The sequence below is a fragment of the Lontra canadensis genome, unplaced genomic scaffold (genome assembly GCF_010015895.1).
Source record: "Lontra canadensis isolate GAN:19392208 unplaced genomic scaffold, GSC_riverotter_1.0 scaffold19, whole genome shotgun sequence".
Classification (NCBI taxonomy): domain Eukaryota; kingdom Metazoa; phylum Chordata; class Mammalia; order Carnivora; family Mustelidae; genus Lontra; species Lontra canadensis.
In genome coordinates this window covers 14,018,658-14,033,491 of record NW_022631013.1, presented here as the reverse complement: position 1 = coordinate 14,033,491, position 14,834 = coordinate 14,018,658, and the positions used below count along the sequence as shown (strand labels likewise).

The window sequence follows — 14,834 nt, the reverse complement described above, 5'->3', positions numbered from 1 at the left end:
AAACCAGAGCAAAGGCATGGCTAAGAAATAATGAGTAGCACAGAGCCAGGTGCTTTCACTTCCTGTAGAAAAATTAAGTCCACAGGCCAGCTTCTTAGTACATAGATTATTTGGATGTACTAAACATCCAAAACAGAAATTCTCCCCAGCAGAGAATCAAAAGCAAAAAAGAAGAGATGTAGAGACTGTGAACACCTTCCAGACAACCAGATGACTGGGTGTGTGGGGCCTCCATGTCCCATGCTGGAGACAATCACCTCCCAGAGTCCCTATCCTGACTCAGAGCTCACATGGGTTGAGATCTCCGGAGGGGCTCCCACAGAAGGCGGCCAGCCATTTAATGTGGGGCCCGTTTCTCCAGTCCCAAGTCATTGGGACTCCGCAGAGGCCTCAGAAATCAGGAGCACTCCCCTCCTTTCATAGCTATCACCACCTACAACTTGGGCTTTGCTCTTCCCAGACCCAGAATGGAGATAACACAGTCTAACAACAGGACACAATCTGCGAAATCATCAGTCTCGGGAAACTCAGAGTGTACTCCTTGTCACAAGACTAAAGAATAAGGGCTCCAAAATCTTCAGAGGGTTTCTGTAGTGCTTGGAGTGTGTTCTCTCGTCTTCCCTCCTTTCTGAATCGAACACCGTATGGCAAATACTTGCATGGCAGCTGCAGTTTACAAAACACCTGCTGGGGGACTGAGAGTTTGACTCACACCACACCCTGCTCTGGGTCCTTTGCTCTGTGAGGACTGAGTGGGATTTCTCTCCCTAATGCCCTGGGATCCGCACAAGCAGGCTCACAGTCCTGGCATCCAGCCCCAGGCGATTCCTGGTTCTCTGGCACCATCCAGTGGCCGCAGATCTCACCGTGCCCTGTGAGAGAGAAGCAGCCGGTCTGGGTCAGCACCAGACAGCACTGCGTCAGGGCATGACTTCATCCTCCTGTTTCCCACACTCACCAGCAATCTGACAAGTGGAAAGCAAGGAGGAAAGTGTACTCGCTGTCGGGCATGGCAGAGCTCGAGAGGAGTAAGACTGGCTAAGTAGCTGGGGTCTCTCCAGATAAAGGGGGAACTGCATGTCTGTCTGCTTCATTGGCTGTGGGGAACAAGCTCGGGCCAGAATCACTCCAACCCCTGCTGTGTGAGGGCTTAGGACTGTACAACATAGGAGATACCCCTCCACTCCAACACTCTCAGCAGCCATGCTACGGCGCGTGCTCCCTCCCCACCAGACACTTGCTTCTTCTGGCTTTCATGACCCTGCCCTCCTGGTTTTTACTTCTTCTTTAGCCATTCTTAAGATGTGTGAAAGGTCTTCTTTTCCAGAGGGGCCTCCGGTGAAGATAGGGTCTCTTGATCAGAGCGTTTTCACCCAGGGAAGGGCATTTGAGATGCAGAGAAGGGAATGGAAGGACTTGAGCAAGGGCACAGGACATTCACAGGCAGAAACAAGACTAGGGCCCAACCTGCTAATCACACTGTGGTCCCCACTAGTCCAGTTCTATGCTTGGTCCTTAGCTTCTAACAGATTTTTTTTTAAACTTTATCTACATATAATTTATATTGAATGAAAAATGTCCATTTAAAGCATATAGTTTGATGGATTTTGACAAATGTATGTACACATATAATGACCACCATAATCAGGATACAGACCATATCCACCACTCCAAAAAGTTCTCCTTTACCCCTTTCCAATTAAATGCCCTCCACCTCCTGTCCCAGGCAACCACTGATCTAACTCCTATCACTACAGACGAATTTTATCTATTCTTAGACATCATTTACCTGGAATCATACAGGATAACTCTTTTGTATCTGGCTTCTCTCACTTGAACAGTCTGTGAGTTTTATCCACGTGACTGTTTTCAGTAATTCATTCCTTTTTATTGTCAAATAGTATTTTGTTATGTGAATAAACTACAATTTCCTTATACATTCACTGACTGGTAAAACATCTGGGTTGTTTCCAGTTTGGGCTATTAATAATAAAGCTGCTATAAACATGTGTACAAGCCTTTTTGTGGACCTATGTTTTTACTTCTCTTGTGTAAATACTTAGGGTCATATGGTAAGTTTAGCTTTATAAGAAACTGGCAAACTATTCCAATTATCAGATTTTTAAAGTCAGGTCAATTGCTTAAAAGTTGGAGCTTTGTAGATTTAGTTAAGGAATTTCCTAAATCTCTCTGTGACCAAGGATGGCTAGGTGGTTTGGGTGAGCTTGCCTCTGGAAGGGTCAGGGCCTCTGTTATGGAATCATTTTGGCAATAAACAGCAAGTGTCTCTTTCTCAACCTCCTGACACTGTTCTTGGGGTCAGGGGTTTCGGGGGAGAGTATCTGATGGACCTAAGCCCAGGTTCAGCAAGTAGTATTTGCACTCTGGGACACAAAACGGGTTATTTTCCAGAGACTGACATCACCCCAATAAATACGTTTCAAATTATGGAACAGAGACTGCAGAAATAGAAGTGTATTTCTCTGCTTACAAAACCTAGACAAAACTGTGCCTTGAGAGTGAGCGAGTTCTCCTGTTCAGTCTGCACTGAGGGTAAGAAAAGAGGTCATGCGGCAGAGGCTGACCACCAGGAACATGGCCAAGTAAGTCTTGGGGCCTGCTGAAAGAAGAGACTGGCAAAAGAGCCCTCTGACCTCTCCAAGAGGACCAAGAGGGCTACACATGGACAGCTCCTGGGGCATGGCCCGAGCCTTGTTCATGGTTCTCCTCCCCTGGCTGCAGAAGAGGGGAGAGGAAGAATGTCATGTGCTCTGGTCTGTATGCTTCCCTGACTCCAGAGTGCTGACCTGGATAGGCAGCCCACAGAGCTCTGATCGTGTTTATTGTATATCTCCTGAGAATGAAAATAAAGGCCTTTTCCTGATTATATCACAGATTTTGAGTAGTGCCATGGAAAAGACTATTTTTTTAACTAAAACTCTGAGATAATATGACTACCACTGACTTAAAAGCTGACAGAGATAATTTTTACAGATATTATCTTGTCAACTGGGAAAAAACTACATGCAGTTACAAAGGACACAATTTAGAAGGAACACTTACATTTGAAAAATAATGTGTTTGTCTTCATAACACTATGACAAAGTAAACAATGCTTGCCTTTATTTTGTTCTCTTCCGTTGAGATGATCTGTGCCCGTAACCAAGCATCCTCCTCAGCATTTACCGCCAGTAGCTGCCCTACATGCACGGTCTGGACTGGCGTGACCTTAGGGTTCTTACTGTAATACTCCTTCATCTCATCTTCCATTAATTCCTGAGCAGCAGAATAGTCTTTGCCCACATACCTGAATTAGTTAAAGGAAAGAACACACAATGAAGCAACCCAGGAGGAGGGAAACCATAGGAATTCATTAATGTTTCTCTGTGTTTTCCACAGCCATCTCTGGTTCCAGTCTCAGACCTGGCTTATACAAACAGGTAAGAGAACATATATTTAGTAAACATTTCCATCTTGATAAAGGAAACTGTAATATTGTGGAGTTCATGCAAAACAAGACCAGGTTGAACACAGTAGGGTAAACATGTGGCAGCAGTCCAGATAGCTAGAGGATGTCACAGTAAGCAGTCAGGGAAACTACAGGGAGGATGAGGCTGAGAAAAGATTCAAGGGGAGGGAAGAAAGGATACACGGTGGAAAATGGAGATGCCAGTGTAGGCCAGATTAGCAAGAGTAGATTTAAGATTCTGACTAAGGCTGCTGGAAGTCTTTGTGGATTGCTGAGAAGAGAATCTAGTTGACAGCTTTGCCCTGAGGCTGGGTTTGAACAAAGCTCGAGCTCTGAAAACAAATTAAATTTTAATAGAGAAAAACAAAGCCTTAAACACACTAAAGACGACCATGTGACAACCTCTCCCCCCTCTTATTGAACAAATTTGAGCAAATTATCACAAAATGTTGAGCTTTGATATCCTTAAAGAGATGATATCTTCTAGCTATATCTCTCTTAAATTATACCCTTTCTGAGAAGTCTTTTTTAGGATATGGCCTATCCCCTTCTATAATTTTCTGCTGCTGAAACTGCAGTCACCTTGTCCAAGTTTATGTTATCAAAACACACTATTTCCCTTTCTCTCACAAATAGGCTGTTGTTTTCTTGACCATCATCTCAGGGATAAGTCCACCAAAGGCCTCCTTCCATGTTGTAGACTCCAGCAAACCAAGCTCGATGCCTGCAGCAGGAGCTGTCTCGGCCACAGGAGGCCGCCTTTTCAGCTGGGAGCTATGCTGACCACTGAGATGGGGACATGCCACGAGCACACCACCCTCTGCACTCTTCTAGGTTTTACCAATGCCCCAAATGGTCCCACAGACCTTTAAGAAACTATTCCTCTGGGAACGTTCTCATGCATTTTTGGTAACTATCAGCAGGACAGAAGACATCCTATTCAAGCTATTTGTTACTTGAGGAGAAAAAGCTTTAAATAATCCTACACAAAATAGAAAGAATGCCTCTTTTGAGGCAATGGCTACTTTAAAACCAAATATTACATGGACATCACTTATTCTAGAGGCCGAAGAAGCTTTGTCACACTCTATGGGTTCAGGTGACTGAGCTCTGCTAATGTGAAGGTGCTGCTGGAGTGCAGGTGCAGGCTTGCCTCTGAAGTCCCCCGGGGGGTCCGCAGCTCTGCCTAAGAGCCTATCTCCTGGGACCCTGACTCTCCCGGGCCTCCTTTTAGTGCTGTTACATCCCTGGGAGCCCAGTGGGCCAAGGCCTGTGCAGCAGCCTGTGACTTGGCAGTCTGCTCAGCACGGGCACCTGTAAGGGAGGATGGGGGCGGAGTGAAGCAGCATGAAATGTGCTCTCCGGCAAGCAGTAGAATAGACTGGCCACACGGCTTGTGTGGGGTTGATAGTACAGTTGTGGCAAGAATGGTGGGTAGTAGCAAGAATGAGGTCCTACCTTGTCCCCAAATTACCTAAGCAAGTGGGAAAGAATGACAGGTAGGCCAATTCAGTTATGCTGTTAAGTACAAAAACTTTACAAAGTAATTTTTGAAATCAGAGACAAGGGATTCCCGTACTTGATCTGAGGATTCGCTACGACATCTTCTCAGACCCTTTATGAGTCACAGGCCCAGTTTCTGGAACCTATTGCCTGCCTGGGTGAAGATGTAAATACAGAATAGGGCTCAACCCAGCTGGAATCTACTGTCTTTGGGACTGGGGTGGGGGATGCCAATGACCTAGGGTCAGCCTAACAGCACACATCACCCTTTGTGCTTGCTGGCTGCCAGCCACTGTGCTGAACAGGAAGAATACTGACTCCAGGACTCCTCCTCCTACTGGAGAAGGAGAGCTAAACAATCTGAGGACCTGGATCTAATCATCCTGAAGGAGATGAAACCCCTTCACTAAAGTCCTGGACCTGATCCAGATCCCTGCCAGCCCTTGGTAGGAACACCAGAAATCCCATGATCTGTCTAGCCCAGTGGCAGGTGCACGGTCTGACAACAGAACCAGCAGCTAATAGTAACAGACACCAAAGGATCTTGCCACGGAGGCTGATTTAGATTTCTTTTTAATGCTAAATGGTAGAAGGTAGCATGGGCTCCTCCGCATCCTTCCTCTACGTCAATTTATTAGTGAGCCACAGTGGGATCCCTAACCTTCAAAAACCCATTTACATCTTCAGGTCATACCGCATCTTAGAATAAAAGCTTTACTCATTTCCTACGTCTGTAGCAAACAAGGCTTCTCCAAAGCTTCTGTATGTTCAAATGGAAGAGCTTTATAATTTTTATCTATTCTTTCACTTCAGGAATTTGACAATTTTTTGTGGTCTTTCTTTAGGCATTCCCAGTTTAGCTATGAGTCTCTGGAGGAGTAACAGCCCAAACCATATGGATGCTTTGGTTGAAGAAGGCTGGACACTATTCTGATTCAGCCTTTTCCTTTTCTGTCCACAAGCACACTCCGGGCAGGTGCCTCTAGAGATCTGCTCTACACTTCCCATTCTTGATCCTGAGTCAGAAACTCCAAATTATAGTCCTTCAATATCTTCTATGTAGTCTATATTTTCTCCAAAAGTCCACATCAAGTGTCTGGTTCTGGACCATTTTTTCGTAATTCCAATGTTCACCAGCCACTTTGACAATGACTGTTATCAAAAGGTCCGAGTAAGTAAGCAGAGTAGCTTTGGCTCCAAGGGCTAATCGGATGTATTATACTAGGTAGGCAGTGCTTAGGTATTCTGAATTTTGTGAAATGCTACATAGTCCCAGATTTAATAGTCTTACCTATCTACTAAGGAACTTACTTTTTCTATGGATCAGGTATTGCTTTTGACATACATAGTTATCATTATGCTTTCAACATAGATTTTGTTTCACATTCAGAACATACTATCACTCCAATTTTTTTTAAAGATTTTATTTATTTATTTGACAGACATCACAAGTAGGCATAGAGCGAGAGTGGAGGAAGCAGGCTTCCTGCTGAGCAGAGAGCCCGATGCGGGGCTCGATCCCAGGACCCTGAGATCATGACCTGAGCTGAAGGCAGAGGATTTAACCACTGAGCCACCCAGGTGCCCCTATCACTCCAATTTTTAACTAACAATTTCTTTTTAAGATTTTTTTTTTAATTTATTTGACAGACAGAGATCACAAGTAGGCAGAGAGGCAGGCAGAGAGAGAGAGAGAGGAGGGAAAGCAGGCTCCCCACTGAGCAGACAGCCCGATGTGGGGCTCGATCCCAGGACCCTGGGATCATGACCTGAGCCGAAGACAGAGGCTTTAACCCACTGAGCCACCCAGGCGCCCCTATCACTCCAATTTTTAAAACTGTTAGTTATCTTTTCTCACAAGAACAGATGTATATTTTTAAAAATATAACAAATATTAAGAATATATGCAGAGACTGATTTTTTAAAGTGCTTTGATTTCAAGATGCTCACCACCTACTGGGAGAGACAAATGTACATATATAGTTATAATGTGGAAGAAATAAAAATTAATCTAAGAGATACAAACACAAGAAGTTCCAGCAGTTGAGAGAAATGTGCAAAATATGAAAACAAGAATTATTATTATACTTCATTATAACTCTACACAACTAAGAATATACTATTCTTCCTCAACTCCCAGCATCCGTGGGAAGAATAGCCAAGCGACAGTAGTATACCAGGGTCCTAAAGAATTAGAAAATAAAACTCACCTGATAACCACTTCGTTTGTGTTGCTCAGTTCAACCACCAATACTGATGGGGACGCTTCAGTCGGAATGATTAACGGAGGAACTGCTATATTCTCCACAAAGGTATCTGCACTTTGGGCAATGTTTTCTTCTATCTGCAAATACTCTTGTTCAATCATAGACTTGATATCATAATCTCCATGTGCTTGCCCTGCATCCTTCAGGATTTTGTCAGTGGGCAATGGAAGTTTAGCATAGAGAATGGCCTTCTGGGGATTTCCAGAAATGTAGTCTACGGTGCATACATCAGAAAACGAGGCAAGATTTTTTAAGGCATCCTCAGGGAATTTCACTTTGTACATGTCCTCAAAGGCTTTGGGGAGTGCACTGGCCCAAAGACCACTTGAGTATTTTGCCAGAAGCTCCGCAACTTTCTCTTTCAAGTCTCCTGGCATAACTGTTGGACACTCTTTTAATGGTGGTATTTGTTTTGGGGCAGGTAGTGGGGATGGAGGCACTTTTTCACCATCCAGTTCACTTCTCAAAAGCTGCTTTCTCTTAGCTGGATAAAGAAGTAAATCTTGACCACCACTGCAAGGTTTTTCCACCTGAAATTTTTAAGTAAAGCAAATGACAGATATCTCAATGGCTATAAACAACCTGAAAACATATTAATGCATTTTAAATAAGAACAACACTGTTTTCAAATTAATGAAGAGAACACAAAGTGTACACTTTACTCTTTTCAACTACAAAGACTTAATGCATTTCCTTCATCTACAAATAACATCATGAGCCATATTTCAGAAATAAACAGGGAAATAGAATAGCATTAATTTCGCTTATGAGGCATCTGATCTCCAACAACCCTACGAAATCCTGAGAATTTCAGCCCTACAAACCACACATCTCATTGAGTTCTCTGTCAGATCCAAAGCAACAGCTTACAAAAACAGACTGAGTATAAGGTAGGATGAAACTATGAAAGGTATCAGAATGTCAGGAATAAACTGTTGAGAAGAGAGCTAGGAAATATTTAGACAAAATGGAAGCAACAGCTGTTTTTCTTCTTCTTGTAGTGCCTGAGAAAACCCTTAACTTTCCATTACTTAGAAAAAGACCTTCCAGAGGGAAGGTGCAGTTTTTACAACCACCAAAGTAGAAAGTTAGCTGAAAATTGACCCTCCAAAGAACAAGAGATGAAAATGCCTATAGCATTTGTACATCATCCAATCTCTAATTTGATCTGTTTAACATTTCTGAGAGGCATGGCTCGATGGCATCTCGTATAAGAAAGAGAAACTGATGTATGGCACCATTTTCCCCAAGTTTTAAGCCTGTAGGTTATTGGACCAGGGATCCGCAAACTACAAGCTGCAGCTCAATGCAGCTCGTCACCTGCTGTGGCCTTGCCTGTGAGCGAACACGATTTTTATCTTTTTGAATGGTTGAAGAAAAACAAAAGAATTATTTCGTGATGTGAAGATGGTATGAAATCCAGTGTTCATAAAGATTTGTTGGGACACAGCCGTGCCCATTTGTGCAGGTGTTGTGTTTGGCTGCTTTTGCACTTCAAGAGCGGAGTCAAGCAGCTGTGCCAGATGGTGGGTAACAATGACAGCTGTTGGCCCTCAAAACTGAAAACATTTACTACCTGGCCTTTTATTTTTAAAAAGATTCTCGACTTGATTAGACTGAAGTTAGCACTCCCAAGTTAAAAAACATAAAATGGATGTAATTTTTTTCAACTGAAACTTTAAGATTTTCATGAAAATTTGTTTTTCTCAGGCATTCTACAGTGATTGCAACCTATCCTCCACAAAATATGTCTTTGTCTCTCCTTAATTATCTGGTAAATAGGCTTACAAAAGATACCTACTACTGTATCCCCAGCTTACAACGATCTCCCCAAAGATAAGGAACTGCTATAATATGGGTAACAGTGTGGTGTCCATTATTCATTGTGCTCTGGTACATCCAACCAGATTGTCATGTGATCTCCTGTTGCATCCCCCAAGTAGAAAGCTTTCCTCTAGCCTTCACAAATGACCAAGGTAAGTCAACAGCCACTTGAAATGTGGCTTTTATTATATACTTGGTATGATAATCAGCAGCTCATCATTTCAGTTATCTCTTAGGAGATACCTTCTTTATACTTTCTTCAGTCTTCCTGATCCAAATACATACCTGAGGAGGGAGTCATGGGCATTCTGTTCTGTAGGACAAGATTCAAGGTCAAAACCCTACCCTTTTCCTCCATATTTTCTTTGTTTTGTTGGCTCTACATCCCCTCCTCTTTGGCTTTGGATATCCACTCAAAAAGCTACCTGGGAAGTGGCATGACCTGGAACTCCACATCTTTACTCACTCCACCTCAACCTCACCCCCAACAGGAGAGACAGGTAGGTAACAGAGAAGATTAACTCCCTACTCCATGGAGTTTAAACCACCTCCTTTGGCACTCATCAGAAGATTCTGGTATCTAATATGCCTTAAATTTTTTAACCCCATAAGTTCATTATATTTAGTTTCATTTCTGCCTCACTTGGAACTGCAGTGAAATACTTCTCTCACACCCCTCTGGGACTTTTTGTTTATAGTAGACATATTAGGTTTGATATATGAGAGGCCCAAGGATTTCAAACATCGATTTCTTCAGGAGCCCCATTTGTTCATACAAATGTCTTTATCCTACACACCTAGAAACTTTCTTCTTCTTAATTCCAGAAGTCTTTACTTCTTCCTTTCTAATTTTACATGTAAACTTAAATTCCTGAAGCCCAAATCCTTTGAGTCTATGGAAGGCTCATCTGCTAACTCTGCAGCATGAGGCACTGAGGTAAACTTACTGTCTCTCATGGAATCAGAATTTTCTCTGGGATTCTATAATAGAATCGGTATTGTCCAATTAAAAGGTTTTCTGAAACAGTTGTATTGGTCTCATCCACTGGGTTGTTTCCACTGGGTAGTGGTTCTTTGTGTTGAAGCTTTAAGTTCTTCCTTTTTTTTTTTTTTTTAAAGATTTCATTTATTTATTGTTTGTGAGAATGAGAAAGAGAGATAATGCAAGAGAGCATAAGCAATGGATAGGGAGAAGCAAGCTTCCCACTGAGCAGGGAGCATGACCTGGGGCTCGATCCCAGGACCCTGGGATCATGACCTAAACCCAAGGAAAGTGCTTAACCTACTAAGCCAAAACCAGATGCCCCAAAGCTTTAAGTCCTAAATTTCATTTTTATGGTCACCATCCAATACAAACCCAAGACAGAACCGTAAAATCACATTTTCCTGGAGGTCTGCTTCTGAGTAATCCAAGCATTAGCAAGGTTTTGAACTCAAAAAGAAACCAATTTAAAAACTCAACTTCAGCAGTGAAAAAAGACCCCTGAGTACCTTGCAACAGTGAAAACATCAAAGAATTACTGACCAGAAACTAGTACTCTGTGATCAGCCAGTTCACAGAAAGAAAGAATGACTGGTTGATGACTGGTTGTGCTAAAGCTGAGGAGTGCTAGAAAAGTCAGACTATTGAGAAAGAGATGAGAATATGGTGCTCAGTGGCACCACGGGGTCACAGTGAAAACAGACTGATAGGTTGGGAGCTATAGCCCGCAAGGGCAGTGGGTGGGGTGTATCCTGCATGCAGGAAAATGGAGATGAGCTAACCCACCCATCTAACGTTCCACACCGCCTACATCTGCCGCGGGCTCTGCGGTTTACCAGTACTAGTGGTGCTGAGCCCAAGATATTTAGAAACAGTTACAATTTTTAGTTGCTTCTGTTTAAGAAAGCACCAGTGTTTGTGGCATCTTCCACAGAGATTTGCTCAAAGATAAAGGTAAAAAGTGCCTTGTAGAGGGTAACCCCTGAGTGTTTACAAACCTTCTGCCCAGCAAAAACTCTCTCCACCATCTTGGATGAATAGTTCTATAGACTGTATACAATTTAAGGCTCACAGTCTCTTTCACCTCTCACTCCTTTCTCCTAGTAAGGACTTTCTGCTGACACTGACTGCCAACTATTTATGTTAGGATAGAACTCACATCATTTTCCTTCAGTGTGTCGGAGGTCAGGCTCTTGCTCCATTTCCTTCAGGAAGACGATGGCATCTTCTCCTGATTAAATGTGCGCAGAGTTTTTGGGGATGATCTTGGCTGGCAGCTGTGGTTCCCCTGTGCCTTCTAGGCTCAGTACGTACTCTAGGCATGCTCTCATTACCTTTGGCAGTGGAGGGGGTGCCCCTTGGATAACAGAAATTCACCTCATCTTGGAGTTTTGATTCCTTTGACTTCAGTCACCCACTGCTCCTTATCTTTTTCAGTTTAACCTTTTGTTCTTTCATTAGCTTTTCCTCTGTCTCCACTGAGCCCAGTTCCTTTGTAGAGCTCACTGGGCATGTCTCTGGTTTCCAGTGGGTTCTAACCTGCTTTAATTTAAGCTTTAATTGAGGGCTACCCCTCAAGAAAGAGCAGCCCTTTCCCTAAATACTTGCTGCGTGTCTATGCTGCACTGGCAGCTGCTTTTTATAGCTTGTCCCATTTCATACCAGCGACCTTATGCAATGGACAGAGTCACATTTTAGAGTGGGGCCCTGGAAGGATGATTTGTATGTTGAAAGTAAGACAGTTAAGAAATGGCAAGGCAAACATGGAACTCCAAAGCCCAAACTCCTCTTATCCTGCTCTGGCGACCTGTGGGCAGTTGCTCCGTTTCAAGTCCCAGTGCAGCAACATGGTCCACATCAACATCTCTGTTCTCATTTCGCCACAGTGCTATTCTTTCTTCTATTGAGATGCTCACGGAAATTAAATTTAAAAACTGTTTCAATGTGTTCACTGAGTTTTTTTAATTTGTGAAAGATTAGAAAAGAAATTAGATTCTGATTAGATAATATTATGGCTCTACTTTGAAGCCCTCGGTTTATCTTTTCACTGCTGCTTCTCCTGGTGTTGTGTCTAGATTGTATCCATGTTATTAAGTCTGACGATGCATCCATGCTGTTTGATTTATGTTCACTTCCTTAGAAAATCCAAGTTGGTCAGTTTTAGCCCAGAAACATCCAGGATTTTAAAAAGATCACTTCATTTTGCGTGGCCTGATAGGTAGCTTTATTATCTTAAACTATTAATTACCACAATTACAGAAAAATTCCTGAACACCCAAAAATATAAAAATGTATCTTTGTAAGTGGTGGAACTGTTGTCGCCTCCTATGATATTACAGAAATTACTGTATTGATGCAATTCAGAACTTTGAGAATTTTTTAGAGTCCGAGGTAGAGTTACTCAACAATGTAAAGAACAGTGATTTCTAAGGGGTAGGGAAATGTCATTTAACAAAAATGCAGATTAACATAAATGACTTTTTGTAAAAGCATGAATAATTAGTACAATGGACAGTTTTTTCATCACTCGCATTTTATGTTCTAGAATTCATGATCTCATCACAAAATGTTATATTCATAATTAAGGCCTGGCGTGCCTCCTGAGCAACTCAGAATGTTGCCCCGGCCATCCTGAAGTGGCCCTGTGCTCCTTCTCTAGGTCTCTGAAGTGGGGTGGGAATTCTTCTCAGTTGCGCGCATGTGGTCCTGTGTGGCTCTAAGACAAGCTCCCCAGCTCTCTGTGCAGCAGCAAATAGGCTTTAAATAAATACACACGTGCTGGCTCATGTGGGAATGGAGAGGTCTCTCTCCACCCATAATGCAGAGTGGGGAATGTTGACAAAATCTCAGGTGTCCAACAGTCATTGTCATGAAATTTAGAATTTTACTAGAAAGCAAAGTCTGCCAGAGGCTCTGGATCCTGGGTGACCTCCCGGTGGGGGGTCCCCGCCAAGTTCCCACCAACTGACGATTCTAGGTGGCCTCTAGCCTCTGCTTGCCTCTTGAGTTTCTTCTTGAGCCATTCTCTTCTTATTGAATTTCTTTCAGTTTCCTGAAAAAGCTTTTCATTCCATCTCAGGCCTCTGGCACCAGCTGCCTCCTTTGTCTTTTTTTTTTTTTTTTTTTTTTTTTTTTTTTATTGTTTCACTGTAGCAGTCTCCTCCTCCGGGAAGTTTTTCTTAACTCGTCATACTAAGTTGGGCCATTTCCCTAACACCCTGGACTTCTTCAGTACAGTCACGGGCTTATCATTATTTGTTCAATGTCTATTTTCTCCCTTGGACAGTAAGTGCCATAAGGGCAAGCGAGGACCATGTCTGTCTTGTTTACCGTCATCCTTAGCACCCAGGGCAGTGTCTGGCTCATAGAAGCATTTTATAAATCCTAGCTAAACACAGCAGTTAAGAACATAATTAAAAAGACCAGCATTTTAGAACAGCTAAAAGGTGTCACCATCCTCCTCCTAGGACTGAGTGGGAATTCTCAGACTCCAGTATCCTTGGTCTAGCGACCTACCATCTTGGGCTCTTTGCCTTTCCAGGATAGCTTCTGCACAATTTCCAACTTCCCTCACAAGTTTTCTAGGAACCCTATGCAATAGGCCCATCACTGTGAACATGACTATATTCTCTTTAGCTTTCAAAACTCAGTCCACATTTTGTTGTTGGAGAGATTAAGGTTAAGAACAACAGAGTCAAAGCATCCTTCCACCTGCATCAAAAGGTAACCCAACATCCTTGTAAAGTGGTTTATAGCACACAGCTGGTTAGAACCTCCATGAAAGTAAAATTCAGAGGTGCTCTTTGGCCCAGAAGCTCATGTTGCCCATTCTGATATTAGTGGAAACACTACTATTCTGATATTAGTGGCTATCTCTGAGTTTGTCATGTACATACGGTGTATCCATTGTATACAGGTATAAATGGGTGATCTTGCTTTCCTAACTTTATTTTTCAATCTTTTTTATATAGAATGTTTTATATGATTGGGACAGAAAGCATCTTTTAGAAGAAATAGGGAAATGTGCTGCACTTGGGTTTCTTCTTCAGTTTCACAACGAGCTGTGTAGAGAGATACACACTGCCAAATCTTCCTTACCCAGAATTTTCTATGTTGCATTTGAGAATGTACACGTCTATCATAGCATCAGCTCTGGGCATGCTATCAGTCAGCATTTCTGCTTTTCAGGAAGGCGAAAAGCAAGAAGTCAGAAGACAGGGAAAACAACTATGGTATAACTGTTTAACACTGTCTAAAAATAACCATGGTGTAATTGTTTAAAACCGTTTACCAGCAGACTGTTAAAAATGTTCAGAGGTTATAAGAAAACAGTTTTGAAAAGATTAATAGACATCAACAAGACTGGCAGTTTTGGCATCCTAGGCACAGTGCTTTAACACTAAGCAAATTCTCATCCTTAATAATTTATAGTGTTTGCATCTAAACAATCCTACTCAAAGTTGAGGGACACAGAATATAGATAAGAAAGGTATATTCTGTGTCTTTTTCACGTTCTACCCTCACTGTCTGAACATTATCATGCAACTAAGATGAATTTGAGCAATCAAAAAATAAAAAGTCAGTTGTTTTGGCACCTGAAATTTAGTAAGAAACCTTTTATTGTAGATAAAGTTTTAAACATCAAAGAAATACTCTCTCGGTTACAATCCTAGTAAGAGAAATCTTGGAGTCTTGCAGACAGATAGTTAGCAAAGATGAAAATTTCTCTCCAAAAGCCATAAATCAAGCTACACAGACACTAGTAGTTATCATGGAGTATAAAATAAAG

At 42.3% G+C, this 14,834-nt stretch overlaps 1 protein-coding gene across 4 annotated transcripts in view; it reads right to left on the bottom strand.

Annotated features, from left to right (window-relative positions):
• Positions 1–14,834, bottom strand: part of TDRD7 (tudor domain containing 7) — a 74,366-nt gene that overhangs the window by 27,876 nt on the left and 31,656 nt on the right. For all 4 annotated transcript variants that reach the window (XM_032860655.1, XM_032860658.1, XM_032860656.1 and 1 more), the window contains 2 exons: positions 7,183–7,769; positions 3,121–3,307 (listed from right to left, as the gene is read on the bottom strand). In XM_032860655.1, the coding sequence (XP_032716546.1) occupies positions 3,121–3,307; positions 7,183–7,769 (774 nt within the window). The remainder of the gene's footprint in view (positions 1–3,120; positions 3,308–7,182; positions 7,770–14,834) is intronic.